Here is a 14577-nt window from a genome sequence, read left to right on the forward strand (position 1 = left end):
AAAAAAGTTGTTTTTTTTAACCAAAAACGGCCCGGAACGCATCAAAAACACAGCAATAAATGTGGCAAAAACGTGGCACAACCCACTGCACTGCATGTGCAGAAACTCATGCAGATCTGGTCTGCATTTGGTGTGAACAATCCCTTAAAGGAGAACTATGGGGTTCTATCTTTTCTTTATTATTGCATTCCTTAAGCTAAATAAGTAAATTGTGTAATTTACTCCTATTAGCCAAAATGCACCCTAAGCCTGTAAACCCTTCTTTAAGATGGCGGGCGGGGCTAAGCGCCGCAATGAGGAGAGATCCCGACAATGCTGCCGGGATCCTCCCCACTGATCTTTGTCACTGTGACTGACAGTGATTCTTGAGAGCTTCTGCGCGTCCACGAATATATGGACATGCGCAGCAGCTCTCTGCACACAGCTCTCTCCTTACCTGCACGTCCCCGTCCTCTGTGCCAGCCTTCCAGACACGCTGCTGTGTAGCCCTTGTTCCACTCCCTCCTGCTCTACATCTGCCCCGCCTACTTCACGTGTAGTAAATGCTGAAGAGAGAGCCCTCTTTCCCCTCTCTCATCAGCGATCCCCAGTGATTTTAGCATGTCAGTGTCACACAGGGCAGGGAGAGAGAGAGAGAGAGAGAGAGAGAGAGAGAGAGAGAGGGGAAGGAGCCCTCTCTCTTCATCATTTACTACAAATGGGCAAGTCCATATATGGTGAATGATGTCACTGGGGATCCCTGCAGACTGGCAAGCATCCGATCAGCAGGGATCTCCAGTGACATCATTCACCATATATGACTTGCCCATTTGTAGTAAATGATGAAGAGAGAGAGAGGGCTCCTTCCCCACTCTCTCTCTCTCTCTCTCTCTCACACACAGTGACGAAGATCAGTGTGGAGGATCCCGGCAGCATTGTCGGGATCTCTCCTCATTGCAGCGCTTAGCCCCACCCACCATCTTAAAGAAGGGTTTACAGGCTTAGGGTGCATTTTGGCTAAAAGGAGTAAATTACACAATTTACTTATTTAGCCTAATGAATGCAATAATAAAGAAAAGATAGAACCCCATAGTTCTCCTTTAACTGTTAATCTCAAAACATTATGAGTTCATATGGTCCATATGGTCCATATAGCATTTGGTTCCATTCAAATCTGTCTTGATGTTGCCAATCAACGTGGTTGGACAGTTTAAATGTCTGTGTCCGACAAGGCTGCTAGCAAGGAGACAGAGTGTTGAATGACAGCGCTGGTCTATGGTAGCAGGGGCCACTCTGGATACCAATACTGCCATTAAGAAAATATTACTCAGTACTGTGGGCTATGTATCTATCAGGGCTGCGTATTTACCTTTTTGCCCCTGCAGATAGTTCTCAAATCCCTGCAATGCTGAGTGATGTTTTATTAATAAACAATCTGCACTGTCAGGGCCAGTACAGTGTATAACACAACCCCGGCAGGGCTGATCATTCACTCATAAAAAATCACTCAATGTTGCAGGACTATGCAATCTATCTGCTGGGGCTGCTTGTAAACACAACCCTGGCAGATAGACTGCAGCTTAGCAGTGCCAAGTGAGCTTTTATGAATGAATTATCAGTGCTGCCTTGGCCAGTAGAGTGTATGACACAGTCCCGACTTCACTGATTGCTCATTCATCAGAGTTTACTCAGCACTGCTGAGCTGTGTACTTAAAAGCAGTGCTGGCAGACAGATTACAGCCCTACGGCACCGAGTGGTCTTTTATGAATGAAAAATTAGTGTTCTTGGGACTGTATTATAGAGCAGCCCCTGCTAACAAAATTATTTGTATTGGAATAGGTATTGGTCACCAATACTCAGAAAAGATGTCCTTGAGCTGGAAAAAGTCCAGGGGAGGGCAACCAAACTTATTAAGGGGTTCGAGCACCTGAACTATGAAACAAGGTTGTTAACATTAAATATGTTCTCTTTGGAGGTTAGAAGATTAAGGGGGGACATGATTTTCCTGTATTTTTTTTAAATTGGTGGGAAAAAAATGTCAACACACAGGGCGCACGGGGTTCTTCACAGTTAGAGCAGTTAAAGTCTGGAACTCGCTGCCGAAGGAAGTGATTTCAGCTAAGAGTGTGGAATCATTGAAGAAACTCCTGGACGAGTTCCTCAGAGACCATAACATACAGGGGTATAGGTAGGCCTAAGATCAAAATCACACATGGACTAATACACATGCACACACCTGCTCAAACATAAATGTATACACACAATAAGTTGGACTTGATGGACTTATGTCTTTATTCAACCTCAAATACTATGTAACTATGTAACTTACCGATCCCCATGGGTGCCAGATAACTGCGAGTTTACTGTTTTGGCATTTACTGCATATATGATAAAAAGCGTGCTGTAAAACGCATGCTTTATTAAAAATATTAAAGACTAATGGGCCCTTACTGTGTATATTATTTTCTCAGAGCAGTCCTGATTGCACTTTCTATCAGTAAATGGTTCAACTACAAATTGATATATAAATGTGGTAATAAAAATGTTTGAGCAAACATATATAATGGTGAGAGGCTGTTCAAAATTAAAATGATTAAAAATACACAATGGGCTCTCTTTAAATAATTAAATAAAGCTAATGCTGGACTTTTGGTCCCTCTGTGAAATAAATGAGATCTCTGTATAATACATGAAATTGAACATTGAGTTCAAAAAAGCTGTTCTGTCCATCTTTGTTTCTGAATTGCTTCCCTTGGCATCTGCTTGCACTGAGCTGTCAGAATGAAAGTGGTGATGCAGCCCTTTTTATCTGCACCTTTAATTGGTGTGTTGCAGACACAGTGGCAGAGAAAAGAGGACAGCATACAGCTCGGACAGTTGCTCATTTGAGTGTGCTTGAGCTGAGAAGGGATTATCCTGTTGAATGTGCACAGCTCTGATCTCCAATCACACTGGCAGCACTGACTTTTATTAAAGGAGAACTATGGGGTTAAGTCTTTTCCCCATAGTTCTCCTTAGGGTAACGGGACAACACAAACTAGCGTCCTCCCGTCACCCTAGGCTCAGTATACCGCGAGCTGCTGCTGGTGGTATACTGAGACGCCGCAGCATACCGCGTGCTGCTGCTCGCGGTATACTGAGACGCCGCAGGTGAAGCGGATCCCGACAATTGTACCGGGATCCGCCCAGCTGCGGGACTGACAGCTGGCTCTGCCTATCTAGAGGCAGAGCCAGCTGTACCCGCGCCCTCCCCCGTCCGATCCACCAGTCAGCGCTGGCGGATCGGAGCGGGGAGGGGGGAATCCAGCTCCTCCCCTGTCACGGCAGAGAGCCGTGACAGGATCATAACAGTGAGCGAACGCCGTTATGTGTTCACTCACCTCCCGATCTACTGAGCCGACCTGTGACAGTCTCATTGTCACAGGTCGGCTAGAACTATCAGGTGAGTGAAAAGCACTCACCTCATAGTTCTTCTTTAACTCACTTCTGTGATCAATCTCAATGTAAGGGAAAAAAAGTCTGTGCAGATATATTACACTCTTGCTTTAATGCAACTGTTTTTTTTGGGGGGGGGTTTCTGGGCAGTGGGTTGTATGCATTACTCAAGTTTACAGAAGAAAATAATATATAATGAGGTCTGATGGTAATATTGCCCCTGACAGATTAATTGACTGAATTGTTTCCTACTGGCCACTTAGCTGATAAAACCACTAATGAGGTTCATAGGGTAATTATCCCAACTAATCATTAATTGAGCGTGTTGCTTTTACCAGCATTTATATCTTTAATATCTCTTATTCTAGAGCTTGCAGTGTGTATACAGCAGCAGAAACAATGGGACCATAGATAAAACATTTTGTTATATGTGAGTTTATTTCATATTTATAATAACAAGAATGACATGTTTACAGTGTCAGTATGTAGGCTTTATAAATCACCCAGTTAATCAAGAGCTTACCATACAGCTAACCTTGGTTTGCAGTGGTGATTGTAGGTATGTAGCAAACAGGAAGCAACTGACTGTAAAAATATTGTTTCCAGGGTTCAGGTGGCATATATTATAGTGGGCTCTTTCCATGTATCATAAGTAAGCAAATTTTTAGCTTTTTTTCATACAGCACCAACATGTCATGTGGCCGTTTATAGAATGCATTCACACTAGATCCTGCAGAATTAATCTAAGGTCCCTAACACAGTTAAACAGATTATAGACAGGAGCTTCTTTACCTACCAGTATGTTTTTAGACAGTGGGATGCAAAATATTTAAAAATTGCTACTTACATTTTAGGTTTTAAGGTGCTAATATTAAGGAGGGGACTGTGGGAAGTTATGTTTACTTTAACCCTGGCTGTACTGTGCTGGCAGATCTATGTACCATTTGTAAACTAGATTTAAGCATTGCCTGTCCTAACAAAGGGTTAAAGACTGGTATCTTAATGAAAAAGAAGCTCGGCCTGTACTTCAGTTTCCAATTTTAAACTGCTCAGAGTAGCTTGACATCTGAGCGAAGGCAAAATATTTTTTTTTTAACGTTTTTTTCAACTACTTCAGTACTGGTATGTTACACCCCCTTTATTACCAAGCCATTTTTTAGTTTGGCTCCGAATTCCTCCGCCACGCAACACTGCAACAAACTTAACTTTATATCATTTTTGGAACAAATGGAGCTTTCTTTGAGTGGTATTTAATAACCATTTTTTTTTTACTGAATAAAATAAATAAATTGAAAAAAAACCTGTTTCTCTGTATTGCACTCCTAAATCATAGCAAATAAAAATGTCAGGACAATATGAAAATCCCGAAATGATCCTTTCGGAAAGTAGACACTCCAAAGTGATCTTATTTTTTGCTGCAGTTTTTTGGAAATCAAGAAACGTACCGGTATTGTGGGGTTAAAACATGGACATTGATAATAGTGCACAAGATACAATAAATACACAGGTCATCAACAAAGAGAGGCGGAGGTGAAGGGGTTAATGTACAGGTCACATACAGTGGGAGGATGGAGATGAGGGGGTTAATGTATAGATGTGCAGAAATAGGGTGATGAAATGGTTAATATATAGGTCAGCACATAGAAAGAATGTATCTAACATAGGCAGAAGAGGGGGGGATTATACATTATTTGAAGCTATTCATTTTTTGCTGCTACTGCACTACGGAGTCATGAGTGGATGACTCATCCATTCATGACTCACTTTACTCTCCACTGCCTCTGGTGTAAGAGGGAGGGGAGGGCTTGGCAATGTAAACATTGCCATGTGATTGGTGTGATAACGAATCACAGCACACAGAGCCGGCTCTGTGTGTAAAGCCACGGCTCTCTGCTGTCTAATGGCAGACACGCATTCACGGGAGGACGTACTGGAACAATGCGTCAGCATACCGGCTGTTTTAATACAGGTGATTAATTATGCTGTGTGAATGAGAAACATATAGTGAGGTTTTCTCAAATTTGACTGCATACATATTAGGCTGCGATTCACACCTGAGCATTTTGTAGTTTGAAGCTCAAAAACTCAAACAACCAAAATCCCATGCTTTTAAATTGTGCCTGTTAACATATAAACTCTCAGGTACCTGAAGTACAAAAAGATGCATGAGCTACTTTTTGTACCATTTGGTGCCAGACAGGAGCCTTCTAGATGCGGGTGGGCATCTTAAAACATCCTTTGTGCCCGCGCCAGCCTGGTGCGCACAAGCGGGAAACTGTCAAAATTTGAAACAGCCAGCAATAGCTTTTTACATACAAGCAATCCCTAGGTGACATTAGGAGTCTTAGCGACCCCTGATGTCGCCATAAAGAAGACCTGCCACTGTAATTTGATATCACATAGAGGGCTTCTTAGCCCCCTATGTACTAACAATAAAGTTAAGTATAAAAAAAGTCACACACCACAAGAAAAAAACACAAAACAAATGTTAAAGTCCCTCACCACCACATACACGCCCACATGCGTTGGGTGCGCCTGCGAGCAAAAATGATGATTGGGTCCATTACGCCGCACATGTTACATATCATTGTACTTTCGTGCGTCAGGATCTGAGCAATAATTTTAGGGCCATCAATCACTGTTAACACTAAATTGATGAGTGGTAAAAGCTTTTAAAGCGTCGCCTATGGCCATTTTGGGTGTGATTGCTTTTTGCGATTTCGTAGGCGTGCACAATTTTAAGACTTGATGCTTTTGGTGTCTATTTACCCCATGTGACCCTATATCTTACCAAAAAAGTGGGTAATAATAAATGTTTCCTATCATAATAAAGGGAAAACAGTTTTTTCCCCCCAATTTTTGTGTTTCCCAAAAAATGATATAAAATTTATTTCAGTACAGCGTTGTATGACTTAATAAATGTCAGTCAAAGTACCACAGTGCTGAATACTGAAAAATGGCCTGGACAGGAAGGGGTGTAAACAACCCGGTCATCAAGTGGTTAATGGAAGCACCTGAATACACCTGAAAGTTAGCGCTTTTCAAGGCTAAACAACTGTCTGATGGTACCTATCTTTCCATTGGCTAAAACAGAAGTGCTGAAAGCAACACTAAACTAAAAAAATAAAAAATAAAGTTAAGATCTATTATATAATCATTTAATACTGAGCTGGCTCTGTTTTTAAATATGGGGCTTTCAATGCTGTTAAAAAATATTTATTTCTCCTGTTGCCTAACTTCCTGCCAGAGGGAGGCTACTTTTCTTCTCCATTGTCCCTATGGGAGCTGAAAAGTAGCCAACCTCTGTGCACGCTCCCACCGAGAATTACAGTGAGACGTGAGGACGCTTCAAGGGCCTTCACATCTCCTCTAATGACCCCTCTGCTCTCCTTGCTCAAATCCCTCCTATCCATATTCTGCCCACTGTATTGAAGGTGCACGTAAGCTGTAAGCACTATGCTTCATGTCCTTAAAGTGTTATTGAAGTCAAAATTGTTTTTAAGCTATTTCAAAAGCCGATTAAATAATGCACAGTTGATGCTGCTTCTTGTTGTTGAAAAGTTTTAGTTTCCTGTAGAATAATTTGGTGCCCTGAGCGCTGGCCCTGATATTGTGTTTTAGGGTGGCTTCTTTCCCTTACAGCAGGGGTGTCAAACTCAATTTAATTGTGGGCCGCATCAACATTATGGTTGCCCTCAAAGGACCTGTAAGACTATATAAATGTATCTAATCTTTATCATAATTGCCTCTGCATTCGATTATCAGTGGTTTTAGTAATAGCTTAATACCTACATCTGAAAGTAGAAGTCTAGGAAATGGCCTGGTGGGCCGGATTTGGCCCCTGGGCCTTGAGTTTGACACATGCGCCTTACAGGGTCCTATGGGCCCACGCTTGTGTGACAGTAAGCTGTATGTGTCTCCACAAACATACAGCCACTCATCGCCCCCCTGCTCCCCACTCACCCTTCCTACCTCCCTTTTTCCTTCTCCATGCTAGTAGTTGGACAGATGCTGGAGATTGTGATGTCCTTTGTGACAGGAAGTTGGGGCCAGCTGTTTGGAAACATGATGCTTGTAAGTGCTTGGGGGGAAAAATGAAACAAATATTTTGCAGGGCAATGTATATTTAATTTGGATTTATTATTGAAAAAAAGATTGAAAACTACTTTTAACAGTAAGTATGATAACAATTTTCCATATTCCTGGCTCAACTCATGTCGGCACAGTACGGGATATAACAAGCATAACTCCCAATGGGCGGGATCAAACAAAGCAAGAAGAAACAACCCACAGTAAGGAATACTGCAAAAATAGAACATCTTTACTTAGATAAGGCCGAAGAAAGAACAGCCGTCCCAAAACGTGCCAACGTTGCCACGGCAACCTACTTGCAGAGAGAGAGCCGAAGCCCCGCCCCCACACTCGAGTACGCCGGCGCATGAGCAGAAGCCTAATAGACGAGTTGTAGCCCGGAACCCTGCGGCTGCTCTACCGGCTCCCCCGTCCAGTAAGCCCTCATGGATATTTAAAACGCATAACCATAGCCCTGCACCAAAGGCACCCGCTCTTATGGGAGATTTACTACCCTCAGAGGGGTCAACCAACAACGGGAGAGGCTGAACCCGGCTGGGAGGCAGTAGGGAGGATCAACACGTCCATGATATTCTGTGGCCTGCAGCGAGGAAAAAAGAACAGGTACTGGGGGAGGGGATCGCCTATTTATCAGCTTGTTAAAGGTGGTCCTCTGGGGTCAGAGGGGGAGGAGCTGACCCATACTGTGCCGACATGAGGTGAGCCAGGAAATATATATATATATGTACAAGGAGAACAAAAAGCCAAATCTGACACATTCCGAGCAAAACTCCAAAAATGGACAGGACAAAATTAATGGCACCCTCAATTAATATTTGGTAGCACAGCCCTTGGAAAAAAAATTACAAATCAATTGCTTCCTGTAACCATCAATGAGTATCATACACCTCTCTACAGGAAATCTGACCACTCTTCTTTCGCCAACTGCTCCAGGTCTCTCAAATTGGAAGTGTTCCTTTTCCCAACTGCTGTCCCACTGCCTGCCAATCTGCCCTCTCAGCTAATTACTCCCAGGTCAGAAAACTTCCTCTGTTCCTGCTCATGGGTGCTGACCCTACCAGGGACAGGTTTGTGTCAGCACCTACTTTCACTAAGCTCCCTCTGCCATGAGGCAAATCTAGACAGAGGCTGCTGCCTAAAATGGCAGTGGTTAACACTTTGCTGATGGAGATTCCAAGGTTTAGTCGGCTGCTTCAGGCCATACTATAGACTATAAATTGCTAGCTTCGGAAATTGCTTCACATTTTAAAGCTGGCCTACCAGGGATAGTTTCTGAGGCCATTAAAGTTCAACCTAATGCCTTAAAAACTTATTTAAAAATCATTAGCACAGTACAACTGTCGTGTCCTATGGATATATATTTGCCTTCTGAGATCTTTATTTATGTGTATCTGTAACCATTAAGGTGCCCATACACTGTACGATTATCGTACGAGAATCGCGGGAAATCCCGCGATCATACGATAATCGCGAAGTGTATGGAAGGCGTGCAACCGTTTCTACTGTACGGTCGCACGTCTTCCGTCGAACAAGCAGGCTGGAAAACCCGCCGGGAATCGTACGATTCTCACCGGGTTAATGGTCTGCTTGTTCGACAACTGCCGAACGGGCCGGTGTGCCCGTTTGCAGTCATCGGAAGCCCACCCCTCATGGGGGTGGGCTTGCGATGATCGCAAGTACGATCTGCCAGTCCAAGATGGGCAGATCGTACGTTTTTTTAATTACTTTACAACTCTCGCAAGACAAAAGTCTTGCGAGGGTTGTAAAGTCTATGGCCTCCTTTAGAAACACCAAAGTTTCTTTGAGACATTGCCACAAGTGCACTTCTGTGGACAATGATGCTGGATGCCTGCCCTATTTCTGATGAAATGCTTTCAAAGATGCCTCTACATTTGCACTATGGATGTGGGGTGGTTATTACTTTTGCTTATTAGTGCATGCTGGTTGAATTCACTTCAGTGTTTACAATACTGAGAGACTTTTTAATTGCTTTTTTTAAAATCTTATAATATGAGGATCCATTTGGTGTGAACTTGAACAATTTATATTGCCTTCATTTATCTTGTAAACATTTTTGCTTCAAATGATTCATGCTGGTTATGTTTTGCCTTAGAGGGACTATTGGCAATTGAAAATACCGGGATGCTCTTGTATGCCATTATATATTTATATTCATATTAATGCTGACTCTGCATTGAAGGGATTGGGAGATTTGTATGAGCATTACCATGTTTTTTTGTACAATAGACCTTGTGTGGAGAATGAGAAGCAGCTTCTTGGTGAATATATGTGCTATAGTGTACTACGTTAGCCAGCTATAAACTATACAAGTGAAAGAGAATAAAAAGCAATATGTAAACTAGGATATCAAAATTTTCGTAACCAGTAGAAGAGCTATCTGTAAAAAATAATTCAAGGCAACTGGACTTGCTGTATTTTTCTTGAAGACGCTTCACTGGTCATCCAACCCAGTCTTCAAGAAAAATACAGTAAGTACAGCTGCTTTGAATTATTTTTTACAGATATACCATGACCTGGATGAATAAGAACCTTCACAGACACTGTACAAGAGCTGGACAACAGAGTCTGTAGAGGACTGAAAATACCCAAAGATATGATTGTTGATTTTAATGAAATAATTTGTAATGCTCAATAATATAAGATGCTCAAACACCATTTGAGCAATGAGGAATTAACCATGATGAGCATGAATTAAGTGTCCGCAGAATTCTGGGGAAGGGGTTCTTATATTTGGACTAATACCAAATATGGGCAGTTATGTCATGGGTTCAATGAGAAACAGGGTACCTATGCTCCCCTCTCATGAGACCTGCCAATGAGGGAGGGACACCCTTGGGCATCACTGGAGCTCTCCATTTTTTGGGGGGGAACCTCTTGCAACGCGTCACCCCCAATGCTGAGGGGCATGTGTTCTGGTATGAATAGGAATGCATAGCTAGAGTCACTAGAATCACTAGAAGGGGACCTGATGGAAAACTTCATGTCCCCTCTGCTGATTGACAGCAGCAATGGGTGGGTGCAATAGCTAGTTTGGTATTGGCTATTGCAAATTGAAATAGCCAATAGGAATGTAGCTATGCATTCCTATTTTTTTTATTTATCATGACGGCAGCCAACGGCTCCGATGTCAGAAGAGAAAAAAAAAGACAACAGAGCAGGGAAAGGTTTACTCTGCGTGATCGAGCAGAGTAAAACTTTCTGGGAGAAAGTGTTTCTCTCTCGGGTGGTCGAGAGCCGTTATCTAATAGACCAGGGACGCTGATCTGTCTGTGCAAGTGGCCAGCGCCAGCCGTGAGATGATGGCTGGCTGGCTCCGCCCAGCAGTCGGAGGCAGGCTGTCGGCCGGCCAATGGCCAGCTTCGGATGTAACCTCGGCTCAGTCGAGCCACAGCATATGCCTTCGGCTCGACTAAGCCCCTCGGCCAACTTCAGGAGCTGTACGGGCTATAGTAAATAGCCCGTACAGCAGCCCTTTGGTTCTACAGAACCGAAGAGGTCCTGGGGTCGAAGCTACGGCTAGATCCTTCGGCAGCTTTGTGAATAGACCCCTAAATGTGTAGCCATTCCCTGCTGACCTCCTTTAAAAAAGGTTAGTTGCTTGTCTGTCTTTCTCTGCAATACTGTGGAGTCACTGACCTGGAACATGTGCACAACAGATAAAGTGAATTGAATCTACTTGACAGACAGCCAACTATTGTTTTGAGAAGGAAAGGTTAGCAGTGGCAGCCTGCATTTTTTTTCTGTACAGGCTTGTCTTAGTGATCCTGCCTTTAAAAGGATCAGTGCATCCATTGGTGGTTTTTATGTTAAATAGTAAAGTCTGCTGGGGTGTGTTACTCCCTTTTGCTTCCTTTATCTACTAAGGGCTTGTTCATACCAAATGCAGACAATATCAGAATGAGTTTCTGCACACGCAGTGCAGTGTGTTATACCGCGTTTTTCCTACGTTTTTGATGCAAAAGGTTTTATTTTTTTTGTTTCGAATGGGCTTTCAGTGTGTTCCATGGGGTTTGCATGTGTTTTTGATGCATTTGAATGCGTTCCAGAGCAGGAAAAAATGGGCTTGCTGCAGTTTTTTTACATGCTCTGGAACTGAACGCTGCGGTGTGAACTAGAGCCCAAAATACCATTGGAATACATTGGACGCTGTTTTGATCCGTTCTGTAACTGCTCTGCTCTGCATCTGGAACGTGTTTGGTGTGACCTATCCTATCTTTATTGTCACAAAGCTGTAGAGCCCTGTTTGACTGTTAATATTGGTCTTCAATCTCTTATGCAGAGGTTTATGGGGAAATAAATGAATGGTACATTTCAGGTGCTTTTCTGTCAGTTGGTACCAATATATTTACTGAGTTTTGACGAGTACACAACTTTTACACAACTCTATTATTTTTTTAAAGTTTTGGATAGGATGGAGAAAGGTTATAATCCCTGTCAGGTTTTGCTCTGTTAGAGAGCTTTCCTGTCATGTTCTGTTCTGGGGACAACCTTTTATTGGACAAGAAGTGAGGTAAAATCTGCAGCAGGGAAACATAGCAATAAAGGGCTCTGTTTAAAATATAATGTAAAGAGGGTAAATTAGATATAGCAGTTTAAATGTTTTTTTTAAACAACTAATATAACTATTTGTCTTTTCTTCACAAGTATGCCCTCTCTTTTTATGTTGACCAAAATGCACCCTCAAATCACATTGTCTGTTATTATTGATTCAGAATTTGTATATGTTTTTCATGACAGTTGTACACTATTTTGTAGAAAAATGAGCAACAATACACCAAGTGTATTACCTCCCTTTTATACGCGCAATGCTAAAGGTGCCCAAAAGCATCAGAGCAGATGAAATGTTCAAGCACATTCATTCTCCTGGCCAAAGGGTCTTTCTTGAGAAAGATATATCTATAAACATGTGGGTTTACATGCCTGTGTGTTTTGGGAGCTCAAAATCCCTTTGTATTGGTAATACTAGCCATGGCTCATTATTCACTTAACTCTATTCCTTATGTGTTCAGATGGTTTACCATCAGAGCCTACTATGCTGTATGAAAACAAGTGTGCCTCTTAGTCTGTATGCCACATGAACAAATTCACCAATTTTGTGTTAATGTTCCTATACAGAAATACATGAACCTCATAGAATTTACGAAGGCTGGCATTAATAATGCTGTAATACACCAATAGATGTAGCCCCTAAGGCTTCTTCACTTATATTTGTTTTTTTAAATGCTGCTCCCAAGAAGTTTACCAGGAAGGTAAGGATCCTTTTTGTCATGAAATAAAAAAAACAGATAACCTGTCACTGAGAACGGATCCAGTCTAACTACATATCAAGCAGACAACACCATGATGACATGCTCATTATAAATAAAAAGACGCTATCGCATGCAATAATCCCCAGAGACACATATCCCCAGATCACCCCTCATCATAAAACTGTCATTTTTTTCTGTCATTTTGGATTTGTTTTTTATTATATATTTCGTTAAATGTGCTTGGTATGTAGTCCTACTGCCCTGGGTCTGCTGCATGTTTTGTTGGATCTAAGCACATTCTATATTGTGTATAGAATATGCACATTATTCATAATGTAATAAAAGTTATATTCCTTGTTATTAAGATTACAAGACATCCCCATGTATAAATTGTACTTGTCTATACTTATGAAATGTGTCTATCTCCCTTTCAAGGAGAAATGTTACAGATTCAGCTCCTGAACTACTATAAGTCCCTAAATTCAACTTTTATTACAGGATGATGTTAATGAAATGCTTTCTTTATTACACCACAGGCATCGCAAGGAGGCGGACACAGGACTTTACTCTATGGCCATGCTATCTTACTAAGACATTCATTTAGTGGAATGGTATGTAGATATGTTTTTAAATATTCAAGTACATGTCCACAAAACTCTTTTTTTTTATTTTTGTGCTATTTTGGTACAGCTTTCAAGGTGTACACCATTTTAGGTATGTACATATGTTACTACCAGTCTCTTGGTGCTTATTAAAGCAAGGCTAAACCCAATAGCAAACATTTAATATGTTGTAGCTTACCTTCCTTTAGATGTGGTGGCTGCATTAGTTTCCTTTTCTTCAGGCTAAGACATTTTCAGCAAGAACAGAAAATACATGTTGGTCTTGCCAGACTGCAGTGACTTTGTCACTTCCTGTGCGCTGCACTGAAGACAAAAAAGTAACTTTTTTATGCAAAACTACAAATTCTATCAGCCACTATAAAATAAAGATGGCAGACATATATGTAGTCCAGCCTGGGTGGCAACCATGGCTTATCGAAACACAAAAAAGAATTAAAAGATTGAGTCCCGCGCCAAATGTGATGAGCTGCAACACTTGAAGAGCCAGTCACTAATTATGTACAAAGTGTAAATAAAAAGAATTAGTGTTGCGCTAATATACAAAATATGTGCTCTATATGCGTGATTTATTACAACAAAATAAATATATACAGTGTATGAAACTCTAAACTTCACAACCTAAATACACTTATATTAACACACCGTGTCTAACAACTTTTAATTTTTGTTATAAATTCTTTATTTAAGCAGAAACAGTTTTACAAAAAACATTTTTACAAAAGTATAAAACACAGAAGAAAAAGAAAGCACTCAGGTAATGTACAGACAAAGTCAAGGATATCATGCAGTGACTAAACATTACAGCAATAAGGCATTTAGGAACAAAACTCTATGGGGAGATTTATCAAAACTGGAGCAGACAGAATCTGGAGCAGTTGCCCATTTTAACCAATCAGCATGTCAGACATATTTAGCATATTAGTTCTTTTAATTTAAACCATGGCTTCCTCCATAGGTACAGGGGAGGGGTGAGCATAGCCACACAGGGAAATGAAATGCGTTTTCACAAGGTTAACTGGCGAAATTTAGGGAAAAAAGACTAATGCAGCCACCACAAGGACAAAACTGCAGTATATTGCATGCTTGCTTTTTGGGTTTACATATGCTTTAATACATAACTGACAGGCTTTCTTGTAAAAATAGCTGTAAAAGATTATCTATTATTACAACCATATAG

General features: G+C 41.4%; 1 protein-coding gene across 1 annotated transcript in view; it reads left to right on the forward strand.

Moving 5' to 3' along the window:
• The window catches only part of RYR3 (ryanodine receptor 3), a 609228-nt gene that overhangs the window by 163755 nt on the left and 430896 nt on the right, over positions 1 to 14577 (forward strand). The window contains exon 4 of the mRNA XM_018554200.1: positions 13314 to 13388. Within this exon, the coding sequence (XP_018409702.1) occupies positions 13314 to 13388 (75 nt within the window). The remainder of the gene's footprint in view (positions 1 to 13313; positions 13389 to 14577) is intronic.

The sequence above is a fragment of the Nanorana parkeri genome, unplaced genomic scaffold (assembly GCF_000935625.1).
Source record: "Nanorana parkeri isolate BGI_ZX_2015 unplaced genomic scaffold, ASM93562v1 scaffold146, whole genome shotgun sequence".
Taxonomy (NCBI): Eukaryota; Metazoa; Chordata; class Amphibia; order Anura; family Dicroglossidae; genus Nanorana; species Nanorana parkeri.